The sequence below is a fragment of the Cibotium barometz genome, chromosome 64 (assembly GCF_041138505.1).
Source record: "Cibotium barometz isolate CiBa-2024 chromosome 64, ASM4113850v1, whole genome shotgun sequence".
NCBI lineage: Eukaryota > Viridiplantae > Streptophyta > Polypodiopsida > Cyatheales > Cibotiaceae > Cibotium > Cibotium barometz.
Genome location: NC_141109.1, coordinates 6,759,175 through 6,772,673, shown reverse-complemented (window position 1 = coordinate 6,772,673; position 13,499 = coordinate 6,759,175). Strand labels below are relative to the sequence as shown.

General features: G+C 48.2%; 1 protein-coding gene across 1 annotated transcript in view; it reads right to left on the bottom strand.

The window, feature by feature from the left end:
* LOC147603249 (caffeoylshikimate esterase-like) overlaps window positions 1–13,246 on the bottom strand; it is a 29,147-nt gene extending 15,901 nt beyond the window's left edge. The window contains exon 1 of the mRNA XM_086796785.1: window positions 12,814–13,246. Coding sequence (XP_086652911.1) covers window positions 12,814–13,092 — 279 coding nt within the window. The 5' untranslated portion in view covers window positions 13,093–13,246. The remainder of the gene's footprint in view (window positions 1–12,813) is intronic.
* Window positions 13,247–13,499: the final 253 nt, after the last annotated feature.

Genomic DNA, 13,499 nt, shown 5'->3' with positions numbered 1-13,499 from the left:
TGTGAGCATTGTATATATGGTAGGCAACTACAGTGCCTCCACAAGAAAGCTCTTGGACAGAAAGATGCTCAGTTAGAGCTTGTGCATACAGATGTATGTGAGATGCCTCAGCTTTCTTTGGGAGGGGCAAAATATTTTGTGTCTTTTATTGATGATGCCACACGCAAGGTGTGGGTTTATCCTCTTCGTTTGAAGAGTGATACATTCTCAGTGTTTCAGAAGTTTGTTGCTCATGTTGAGAATCAAACTGGCAAACCACTGAAGGCTTTGCGTTCCGACAATGGTGGAGAGTATATGTCCAAACAATTTCAGGACTTTTGTGATGCTAAAGGCATCAAGAGGGAGCTCTCTACTCCTTATGATCCTCCACAAAACGGGACAGCAGAGAGGATGAACAGGACCATTCAGGAGAAGGTCCGTTCTATGTTGTCACATGCTGCGTTACCTCATGGTTTTTGGGCTGAAGCTGTTATGACAGCAGTTCACCTTATAAACAGGTCACCTAACACGAGATTTGGTGGGAAAGTGCCAGAAGAAGTATGGACAGGGAAGCCTCCATCATACAAGCACTTGAGAGTGTTTGGTTGCGTTGCGTACGTGCACATACGCAGGAAAATGCGCACCAAACTTGATCCTAAGTCTCACAAATGCATATTCCTAGGATATGGTGACAGAGGTGAAATGGGGTATAGACTTTGGGATCCCGTGAATAGAAAGATTATACGCAGCAATGATGTCATTTTTGATGAAACATGCATGTATAAGGAGCCTGCAAGGCAACAGGAGCCTGGCAGAGTCATCTTTGATGATGATGGACATCATGGACAACAACCAAGGGCTGTAAATCAGCCATTACAGCAGGAAAACCAGCCCTTAAATGGTGCTGAAAATGGTCCAAATGGACAGCCAGAGATGGCAGAAGATATCCCTATGGATATACCACAGTTAGAGGAGATACCGGGCATGATTTTTCAGCCTTATGGCATGGAACAGGAGCCACCAATAGGCGATATGCAGGCTGGACAGCAACCTGCAAATGATGGTCATTGGGTACGGAGGTCCACAAGACCCTCCAGAGCCCCTGACAGGTTTGTTCCAGGGGTTGACTACTTGATGCTCACTGACTGTGGGGAGCCCTCATGTTATAAGGAGGCTTTACAGAGGGCAGACAAGGCTCTTTGGGAGCGTGCCATGAAGTCAGAGATGGATTCTCTGCATAAAAATGGAACTTGGAAGTTGGTGCATTTGCCTGCAGGCAAGAAGGTTTTGCCATGCAAGTGGGTTTACAGGCTCAAAGTTGCACCAGATGCAAAGCCAAGATACAAAGCCAGGTTAATGGCTAAGGTCTTCAAGCAGGAATATGGTGTGGACTTTGAGGAGCTCTTCTCTCCAGTGGTCAAAATGACCACACTTAGAGCTGTGTTAGCTTTGGTTGCGCATGAGATCTGGACTTGATTCAGATGGATGTGAAGATTGCTTTTCTTCACGGTGATCTCCATGAGGAGATATATATGCAAGTTATGCAGTAAGTGGAAAGGAGAAGCTTGTATGCAAGCTGAAAAAGAGTCTTTATGGGCTCAAACAGGCACCAAGAGAATGGTATCATAAATTTGATACATTCATGAAATCCCAGAAATTCAAAAGAAGTGACATAGATCACTGCTTATACACCAAGAAAACTTTGGATGGCAGTCTATTGATCCTCATCTTGTATGTTGATGATATGTTGATTGCCGGGAAATCTCGTAAAGAGATGGATGCCTTGAAGAAGAGGCTGCATGAAACCTTTGATATGAAGGATTTGGGTGATGCAAATCACATTTTGGGTATGCGGATACTTCGGGACAGAAATCAGCATGTGTTGTATTTGTCTCAGAAGGAATACATTGGCAAAGTTTTGCAGAGGTTCAATATGGACGGGGGGAAGAAGACTAGTACTCCTTTGCCTCCATATGTGAAACTCAGTGCTATGGACAGCCCACAGTCAGATAGTGGCAGGGCTGATATGGCCAAGATTCCGTATGCTTCAGCTTGTGGCAGTCTCATGTATGCCATGGTTGCTACTAGGCCGGACATTGCATTTGCAGTGGGAGTGGTTTCTAGATACATGGCCAACCCTGGCAAGAAGCATTGGGAAGCAGTGAAAGGTGTCATGAGATACCTGAAGGGCACACAGGATTTGTGCATTTGTTTTGGCAAACAGGATGCATTAGTGCATGGTTACACGGATTCGGATTATGCCGGTCATCCAGATAACCGGAAGTCTACTACCGGTTATGTATTTACATTCAAAGGAGGTGCTGTGTCATGGATATCCAGGATGCAGAAGTGCACTGCCTTATCTACTACAGAGGCCGAGTATATTGCAGCCACAGAGGCTTGCAAGGAGGCATTATGGCTCACTCGGTTAGTGGTTGATTTGGGTTATACAGGGAATATTCCATTGTTGCATTGTGACAGTCAGAGTGCCATCCAGTTGGCAAAGAACCCTGTCTTTCATGCAAAGACGAAGCATGTGGATGTGAAGTATCACTTCATCAGAGAGGTGATAGAGAACAAGCAAATTCAGCTTGTTAAGATTCATACGGATGACAACCCGGCTGATCTGTTGACAAAGAGTTTGCCTCCGGAGCGGTTTGCTCATTGCAGACACTTGATGGGCATTGGATGAGGCCATTTTCAGCCTTGATATGGCCTTGTATATTATCATGTACATGCTGATTTTTCTTTTCCTTTACTTAAGGGCACTTTGCCTTTAAGTGGGAGGTTGTTGGGGTAAAGGCATAATGCCCACCCTTATAGTGTGTACAAGCCCATAAGTTATAGTACATAGTACACTTAGTACTTTTAATGTACTAAGTGCACTATGTGTACTAGAGCAATATACATGTGTGATAGGGGAGTCACACACTCACACTTGATGAGTTGACTTATCCCCACAACTCTCTCTCTCTCTCCCTTGTTCTCTCTGTGTATGTCTCCCACATGAATTAACCTAACCCTAATTCTTCCTTCTCCCATTCACTAAGTTAGTTATTCATGGCATCGAATTTGTGCGTGATTTTATGTTTGCCCCTCTTGTAGGAGCACATATAATTCTGGGTATTCAGTGGTTTCACAAGTTTCTTCCAGATGTCAAGTGGGACAAGCACACGTTCCAGATCAATCGGAATATGTGAAACGCCCCAGTGACCATTAAGTGTGAGCCAGGAATTCCGAACTTTCCGCTCATAAGCCACTTGCAGGCTAAGGGAGCAGTCAGGAAAGGCGCACAGTGTGCAATGATATACATCCAGACAGCCCAGACGGTGGCCAGTGCTTCCGAGAAGTACTCGGTTCTCCATGAAAAGTTCCAGAAGATTTTCTTCGGGACAACCTCCCTCCCCAGCTCCCCCCGTCCAGACCGGAGGACCACAAGATTGACCTCCTCCCAGGCTCGGAACCCTCCAGCACGTTTCCGTATCGCCTTTCCAAGGCAATAGAATCGGAGTTGGACCACCAACTCCAAGAATTGTTGCAAGCTGGCTTCATCCGCCCCAGCGTGTCGCCATTTGCAGCACCGATCTTATTTGTCAAGAAGAAAGATGGTCTTCCCGTTTGTGTGTCGATTATCGTGCACTCAACAAGCTGACTATCAAGAGTAGATTCCCGATGCCTCGAATTGATTATATTCTCAAGAGGCTGAATGGAGCAAAGGTGTTCTCGAAACTTGATTTAAAGAGTGGGTACCACCAGGTGCGGATTGTGGAGGGGGACATCCCCAAGACAACCTTCCGTACCGAACGGGCCCACTATGAATTCGTGGTCATGCCATTTGGCTTGACGAACGTCCCAGCTACATTTAACCGCATGATGATGCGTGTTTTCCGGGATTTGATTGGAAAGTGTGTGTTCATATTTATGGACGACATACTAGTATTTTCAGCTACGGTTGAGCAGCATGACATTGATGTGGAGAAAGTCCTTAAGTTGCTGGAAAGCAACGAGCTCTACCTCAATGAAAAGAAGTCGGAATTTTATCTGTTCCAGGCGCATTACTTGGGATACATAATTAGTGCTGAAGGCATTCGACTTGATCCGGCTAAAGTGGCCGAGATTGTCAATTGGGAAGTACCTCAGACAGCCTATGACATCAGATCATTTGTGGGTATATGCCAGGCATATTCCACCCACATCGACAAGTTTTCTAACCTCTCGGCAGATCTCACCGATCTGCTAAAGGGAGTGAAGGCAAGAAGGCAAAAGATTCGAATGACTCTACGAGCGTTGGAGGCATTCAAGAACCTCAAGGTGGCTTTATCAGAAGCGCCTTGTTTAGCACTTACCTCGTGGGACGAACCATTTCAGGTGATCACCGATGCGAGTAATGTTAGAAGTCATCTCCTATCTATTTTTATACACCAGGGCCTTTGTTGTGGGTGTGCCCGCCCTTATGAGGTGTTTTCTCATTTTTCCCCCCTCTCCGTATTTTTCCCCCATTTTTCCCTTATCTTTTCCCATTTTTTGTGGCTTGGGGAGCAGCCTGAGTTGGCAGGAGGATCCAGTTGCTAGCCGACTGCATCAGCATGTTTGTGTTCCCATTCTGGAGCTGGCCGACTGAACTGGACAGGTCGTGGACCCTCGTGGACCCTCAGTGCTGGCCGACTGCTGTTGCAGGTCGTGGATGTCCAGTTGGCTGCCCTACAGCAGGCCGACTGCTAATGGGGGGCCATATAAAAAGGCCCCCAGCCCCTTGTCATTTTTTGTATCATACTCGGGATCTTCTTGTGTATATAGAGCAGAGTTACACGCCTCTATCTCTCTCTCTCTTTTGCTGTGATTTTCTGCACTGCGTTTTGCTCGTGTTCCAAGATCTGGTCATCATCTCCGCTGCGTATTCTTACATGGTATCAGAGCCTAGGCTCTAGATAGTTCTTGGGATTTGTGTGAGCAAGAGGGGGACTGTTGTGTTGCTGATTGGTGGACTGTTTGGGACTGTTCGGGAAGAGGAGAAGCAAGAGGACGGCGGGCTGATTTGCTGGACAGCCACTTGAAAGTGTTAGTTCTTCTTTGTTCCCACCCACCCACCCTTTTCAGAGTACATCCCCGCAATGGCAAATCTGTTTGAGATGGCCGAGAGGCATGTGAAGATCCCCACACTCCCCACTTTCGCGGTGGACCGTCAGTTGGACGGGAACAACTACGGCATATGGAAGGTTATGATGGAATCTGTTCTGGAGTCTTACGACCTCGCTGATTTCGTCGTTGTTGGGGTTCCACGGCCGGAAGTAGAGGAAGGGGAGTTACCGTCGATCCGAAAGGACCGGGAGGCTCAGACACAGATGTGGGATCGTGTCAACGCTAGGGTCCGTTCGTTTATCTTTCTCAACTGCACACCCCAGGTAATCAATCATGTAAAGCATATGACGCTATATGGCAGCATTTGGCCTCTCTGTACAACAGGGTATCGCCCATGAAGAGGATTTCCTTGGAAGTACAGATGCGGGTTATGAGCCCTGCAAAGTCGTCGACGATGCAGGAGCATATTAACAAGCTGCAGGCTCTTCAGCAGGAAGTTCTCTAGGCTGGGAAGGAGATATCGTCAGAGGACATGGCCATAACGTTGCTGTCACACTTGCCCTCTCAGTACTCAGCATTTTACTCGTCTTTGATTACCAGTGGCAAGCTCAGCACCATCACGTGGGAGGAGCTTGTGCCCATGGAGGAACGATTCACGAACCCTCCTCAGGGTGGAGGTTCGGAGGCCTTAACTAGCCAACGGTCGAAAGGCCGTAACACGGGCAAAGGGAAGGCTTCGTCGGAGAAGTCTTCTGAGAAGAAGTCCATTACTGACCGCGAGAAACTAAAGGCAGAGAGGACCTGTAATGATTGTGGCGAGAAAGGCCACTATTGGAGGCAGTGTCCCAAGCGAAAGACCAAGAAGGGTGAAGATTCCTCAGCAGCAATCATGAAGACTCCGGCTTTTGTGCACCTGGAGGTGGTGGACACTGATGTTTCATTTTCTTCAGGCAGGGAGGAGATTGGAGGACTCTCCGCAACGGATACTCGGGAGTGGATTCTAGATAGTGGTGCTTCCAGGCACATGACTCCTTCCCGTTCCGGTTTACAGGATCTTTGCAGGTTTTCTGGTCACATTCTTACTGGGGATACATCCACTATCCCAGTTCACAGTGAGGGCAGGATGGAGATAGTTCCCGATGGCAGAGGGGGGAAGCATTCCTCCCAGGTGTTGTATGTTCCGTCACTTGGTTTTCATCTGTTGTCAGTGCATCAGGTTTGCAAGACTGGCGTACGGGTGTAGTTTGATGAGCATTTTGTTGCTCTCCGGGACAAAGCAACAGGCCAAGTGGTTTGGGAAGGCGGAGTGGAGAATGGAGTTTACAAGCTTTCAGCACTCTCTCTCCGAGGTCCTCAGGTTTGTGATGAGTGGCAGTCTGGTAATGGCCACTTAAGTGTGGATACGGTGCAGGTGCAGGCTTTCCAGGACCAGATGGTGGATAGCTTGCCAGTAGATGGCAGCACTTGGCAGGAACTCTCCAGTACTGATGTTGGTTTAACTGAACAAGTAACTTATGCTCTGATGTCTCGTAGTATTCGGGACAATGACCCTCCTATAGATGAGGATGTTCTTTCCACGGGGACCTTTCGGAAAGCCAGGCAGGTGGCAGTTGATTACTTGCAAAAGGAGGTGCATACTCCAAGCTTTGTGGTTCCAGATTCAGAGGAGGTGGTTGACAGGTTTCAGAAGGCCTTCCGTGGTCTTCAACAGGTTTCCAGGACTTGGTTTTGCACCATAACAGGTGTTGATCCTTGTGAGCAGTGTGATGCCTCTTTGACTCAGAAGCAGAATGGTTCATTGATCTGGTTGATGGACACCAGATTGGACGGGAGCTTCCTGATGAGGCATTGAGTTCATGGTTGCGGATGACTCTTTGGGAGGCAGGGTTGCGTTTCCTGTGGTTTCTGCGGCATGCGAAGGATCATGGACTCTTGTACACAAGAGGGGGATTGTTGGATGGAGTCCGACTCCACGGTTGGCGTGACTCAGTTTGGGGAGGAGATCCAGACACGAGGAGATCTATTTCAGGCCCACGAGCAGTTTTACGAAGCAGTAAGAGGCAATCATCTTTTGCCTTGTCAATGACAGAGGCAGAGTACCGGGCTGCTTGTGAGGTGGTGAGGATGCAGAGGTTGCATTGCAGGTTTGGACTTCCACTGGGTGGACTTCCACTGGAGGAACCCATGGTCATCCAGAGGCACTTTGTTCGTGAACAAATCGTTGCTGATGACATCTTGCTAGAGTTCTGTTCGACGGAGGACAGTACGGTGGACCTCTTCTCACGAAGTCGCTATCTCAGGATTTGCTCAGGCGGCACCCCAGCTCCCTGTGGTTGGTTTCACAGCCAAGAGCTGAGAGGGGGTGTTAGAAGTCATCTCCTGTCTATTTTTATACACCAGGGCCTTTGTTGTGGGTGTGCCCGCCCTTATGAGGTGTTTTCTCATTTTTCCCCACTCTCCGTATTTTTCCCCCATTTTTCCCTTATTTTTTCCCATTTTTTGTGGCTTGGGGGGCAACCTGAGTTGGCAGGAGGATCCAGTTGCTGGCCGACTGCATCAGCATGTTTGTGTTCCTGATATTCTAATACTCCACATTATGTGATATTTTTATGCCCAAGAAAATGGAAAAATCACACCTGAATGAAGTTGCCCTGGAGCTGGCCGACTGCATCAGCATGTTTGTGTTCCCATTCTGGAGCTGGCCGACGGAACTAGACAGGTCGTGGACCCTCAGTGCTGGCCGACTGTTGTTGCAGGTCGTGGATGTCCAGTCAGCTGCCCTACAGCAGGCCGACTGCTGATGGGGGGCCATATAAAAAGGCCCCTAGCCCCTTGTCATTTTTTGTATCATACTCGGGATCTTCTTGTGTATATAGAGCAGAGTTACACGCCTCTATCTCTCTCTCTCTTGTGCTGTGATTTTCTGCACTGCGTTTTGCTCTTGAGTTCCCAGATCTGGTCATCATCTCCGCTGCGTATTCTGACAAGTAACATCGCAATTGGAGGTGTATTGCAACAGAATGGTGTCTCGTAAGTTACTGCCCGCAGAGAGAAACTACTCAGTCTATGATCATGAACTCCTAGCAATTATACAGGCCTTGAAACATTGGAAACATTTTCTGTATGGCCGTGACTTTGAGGTTCGCACTGACCATCAGGCATTACACTGGATTCAGACAATGCCAAGTGCACAGTGGAGTGATCGACAACACCGCTGGAGTCAAATATTCCAGCAATTCGGTGGTATGATTGAGTACCTTCCAGGAAAGGCCAAGCCAGTGGCCGATGCGTTGAGCAGGAAGGGACAGGTGACTACGATTCAAACCACTAGACTCGATCTTGTTGGTACAGGACTAGATGACATGAAGCACACGTACGCGAATTTCGAGGAATTTAGTACACAATGGGAACAGGCATTGGATGCCACAGGACCATGCCACTTTCTGATACGCGATGGTTGGCTTTTCTACAAAGGCCGACTGTGTGTCATGAAATCGTTCAGGGCAGCTCTTCTTCATGATGCCCATGACGCCATTACAGGTGGTCATAGGGGCATGAATTCGACTCTGAAGAAATTGGAACAGTAATATTATTGGCCAAAGATCAGGCGAGATGTATTTACATATGTACAACGCTGTGATATTTGTCAAAAGGTGAAAGCTCCTCGTGGAAAGAAGATAGGGTTATTATCCTTGCCAATTCCTGAGAGTCCTTTCCAAGACATTTCAATGGACTTTGTCACGAATCTGCCTCCCAGTCCGAGTAAGCGTAATACGCAGTGCTTAACTATTGTTGATAGATTTAGCGAATTCGTTATGCTTATTCCTTACAAGGCCAATGTGACAGCCAAGGATGTTGCCCAGTTGTTCATTCGGCATTGGTACACGATTGGCAGGATTCCTAGGACCATACTGTCAGACCGAGATGCCAAGTTTACCAATCATTTTTGGAGGGCATTGTTTGATAACTTTGGTACTAAATTGAATTTTTCCAGTACATTCCACCCACAGACGGACGGCCAGACAGAGATATACAACCAGTTGGCCTTTGATGTGCTGAAGTGTTATGTCCACGATCAACAAGGTAAGTGGGAATCATATTTGCCTTTAGTTCAAGCTGTTTTGAATGATTCTTTTTCTTCAACTATTGGCAGGACTCCATATGAGGCAGCATTTGGAAGACCTTTCCAGTCATTGTTGACCAGGACCTCGTCAGCTTCTGCCGTCTGTGACAGGATTAGGAGTCATGGTTCCAGGACGTGCTCAGTAGGTTACCATTCTAATTGGAGAGGATAGTGTTGGCTTCCTCAACATTTATGCCCTGAATGTGGCTGCAGGTAGAGCTATCTTTTGGAGCACTGTCCGACAGGCCCTTCCCCAGGATGATTTTTGGTGCATGGGCAATGACTTCAACATGATAGAGGCAGCAGAGGGCAGACTTGGAGGTGGCACAGCCACTGTCTCCGGGGTGGAGTACTCTACATGGGAGGAGATGATACTGATTCTTAGGGGACAAGACCCTTGGCATATTCCAAAGTTTGGGTGCAGCCCTGGGAGTCTTAGTTTTTCTTGATCGGATAGGTGGAGCACTGGCCCCAACCTCTCTCGGTTGGACAGGTTTTATGTTGACGAGTGGGCTTGCAACCGTGGAGGCATGGTCTCGGCTGCCAAGTTGGCATTGATCTCTCTCCCAAGCAGCAGCTCGCTCCGCGTCTTCTGAGTATTCGGAAGAAGCTTCTCTACTGGAGCTCGGCGAGGCCATCCCTAGCAGGCAGAGTGGTGGTGGCGAACCAGGTATTGCTTGCCACAAAGTGGTACATCACCTCGTACTGCGCCTTTTCTCGGGATTGTATTGACCAAGTACAGCATTTGATCCAGAACTTCTTGTGGGCCAGAAGTGATGGGAGGCTAGCCAGGGCCAAGGTGGCATGGAGAGTGATCATTCAGCCACGTAGCAGAGGAGGGCTAGGTCTCATTGATACAACTATACAAAGTCGTGCCATGTTGGGCAAGTTGATTGTCAGAGGACTCCAACCCGGTGGTGAGCCTTGGAAGGATTTTCCTCTTGGCCCGGATTTCAGCCCACCCTCCGAGCCTTGGAGGCCCGTGGCCACAGAGTACTAGATGGATCTTCACATAGATGCGAGCCTGTGGTTTTAGTACTGCCTTTGAGGACAGATTCGCAGCCAGTCTACTTCGTGCTTGGGATCATCTCAGGCCAGCCCTCAAACAGATTGTTCCAGTGGCCTCAGAGGAGCAGCTTCGGCAACCTTTGATCTGGAATCCCTTATCCGTTTACCAAGTGGCCACATGCTAGGAGCCCAACCGCACATATCCTGGGGCACCTTGAGCATGGGACTAGCCAGGTCTCTTGGAGATTGGGTTGCACACAGGCAGTTACCTCAGGAGGAGCAGGAGAGAGGCCTGGCACGGATCCGGGGTAGAGATAGGCTCAGCATCAACATTGACTCAGCTATTCCTCTGGAGGGGCTGACTCCTATTCCAGACCCGAACCCCCCGATGTGGCTAGGCGTGTTCACCAAATACGATATTCTTGTGGCGGTCTATGGAGCAAATGAGGACAGTTATCTGCTCGCTTTTTCTATTGGATTACATGGCAGATTAGAGAAATCACAGCACCCCTTGGAGGATTTCAAAGGCTGCACCTTGCAGAGGGTGAGGGTGATTGGTTTTCGGGCACATGCATGGCATATAGATCCATGCACCGGCCAAGGTGGTCAAGGAGAGATTTTGGCGGTTATGGATTTGGGAGTGCCAACCACTCACGCGGTTGCAATGGGACCCTAGAGAGTGGACGTGGCATGATTCCATAGATCGGGTGGAGACTCTGGATGCCCCTTTCTTTGCATATACAGCAAGGCTCGGCCGCAAGATCCAGATGTCAGAGATAGATGGCACACCGGCAACAGCAGCACATTGGCAGTCTCAGGGCCTATCAAAGCGCTTCTTTTCAGATTTCTAGAAGAGACTTTGGGACAGCTTTCGTGCGAGGAAGATCACTCTCTTCCTCTGGTGGACGGCACACAGGAGTCTCGCAGTGGGTACTTGGCTGGCAGTCGGAGGGCGGTCAGCAGCTTGCTCGAGGTGCGGCCACCACCAGGAGTCTCAGCTACATTGCCTTTGGAATTACCCGAAGGCTCAGCAGATTTGGCAGCGAGTTCTCCACATCTTTGCTATGGACAGGGAATCGATCTGGATTATCACTTGGGGTACTGTTACTTGGGCCACCGAGGCTAGAGTGGTCAGGACTTATGAGAGGAGGATGGGGAGGCCATGCCCTTCAGGTCTCCCACCATCGTATTGCAATAGTACCAATCACGGCCCCACCTACAGGTGTTTGGCGTCCAGGCTCATGCCAACGCTGGGAGATTTGCAGTAGCATAGCAGCCTAGCACATCTGGCGTGCTATATGTAGCAAGGCCGTCAAGGGTATCCACACTCCGTTAGCTAAGACCATTAGGAGCATATGGCTCGACATCATTCACACCCTCCGCAATCAGTAGGGGAAGCTACAAGGAGGTTCTGACCGCATGCGGAGGCGGGAAGCCTTCTTGAGACTTTGGAGGCCTGGCCCTTTCCTCACAAATAGAGACGGTGACCCCATTTGGCACTATAGACCACCTGTGTGGTTATTTCCCCTCCCTCCCCCTGTATGAGATAGCCTTCTCCTCTCATAGAGCGGCCGGCCAAAGGAGAAGCATCTCTCTCCCTTATGATCACTTGTTTCCCGCCCTTATAGGCGAGTTTGTATTTAGCCCTTCGTGGTTGTACTTAGCCCTTTGGAGCTGTTTTCTCTTTAACTAATTGAAGAATCTTTTTTCCCAAAAAAAATATGGGATTGATCATGGTGATAGACACAAGATTAAGCATAAGAATCAAGGTGGATTATACCACACAAGAAACTCCATGACTAGAGAGAGAGAGAGAGAGAGATTGCACACTCAATACATGTTCTCTATTGCATTCACAATGAACCATACAATGATATAGGTCTTCTAGCCTTATCCCACTTTACACATCATCATCCATGTGGCACTCTCTTTTCCACTCTTTTGGTCAACACTCACACACCATACAATATTATATGTGGCATTCTTAACTTACCACAATATCTTGCACCTCTAAGATGCTTTCCCACATACACAACACCATGATTACATCTCTCAACACATCAGCTCTCCTCCCGGTGACTCAGGATGTCAGGAAAACAGTCTCCCCATGACCTCACCCTCTCTCATCATAGCTATGTCATTGACATAGTTTAACCTCACAAGGTAACGAGTGGACAAGACCTTGGCAATGCACGTAAATAAAGTGAAAGCGAAAGCGATGTGGGCATGATCAATAAAATTGTTAATTTTTGCCAAGAAAACGCTGCCCATGTCTTCTTGTGTGCATGCTAACCCAAGGCCACATATTTCTATGATATTTGATAGAAAGCCTCTTGTCACTGATGGCACAGATCTAAGGTTCCAAACCCGTCCCAAGAGCATTCAATTTGCAAACACACTAACCCTGAGTTTCTTTTGTAAAAGTCGATATCTGGGCAGCCATAAGGGATTTGTCTTCTATAAGGCCACCGCCTGGACGGCTGTAATAATGGAACCTCCCATATGGGAATCCAGCCATTTGTTATGGTTTGAATGGCATGGTGGGTTTGCTAGCATTCATTTTTCAACCACTTAAAAAATCACAAACACAAGATGGGGAAAATTTGCAAGCTTTTTCTAATTACCCTGAAGAAAGGGTGATCCAGATTCTCCTGAGCCTTCTGGAAAGCTGCGCGCACTCGTCGGCGAGCAGGTGCATGATCTAGGTTGCCCAGTTTGCCCACAATGTCCTCAGATCTCACAGAGTCCTCATTATTGATGCTCTTTCTGATGCTCCTCCTGCTGGATTGAAGAAGCGCTCCCACCACAGCACAGAGCAGCACTAGGACCACAGCTGTGGTCACCTGCAGGCTCCTTAGCTGAAGCAGACTTTCATGGGCAAAAGAGCCCAAATGGTCCAGCATGTTTGGACGGTAGATGGGTTAAGGTTAGGGCAGGCGGGTTAACTGACAGAAGGTAATGAAGAGTGCCCACATAGAAATTCAAGCTTTCTGAACCGAATTCTCAGTTACCCAAGTGCAAAAGTTTCAATTCGGACTAACCCGACCGCCAAGGTACAAGGAAAAACGCTGAGAAAGCATGCTGGAAATTGCATACAGAATTCAGGAAAACATGGGCGGCGTGCCGCATGAGTTAAATTACCGGCCGTTCTAGTCAAAGCTTGCCGGCGGCCGACTGTCCACTCCGGTTCCAGAAGTTTGACCCATTAAATTTATACTAGTATTGAACCTGCCCATTGCCAAGGTTCCAGAAAAGAACTCTCTACAACCATCTCTCTCTCTCTCTCTTTCACACACACACATGCACATGC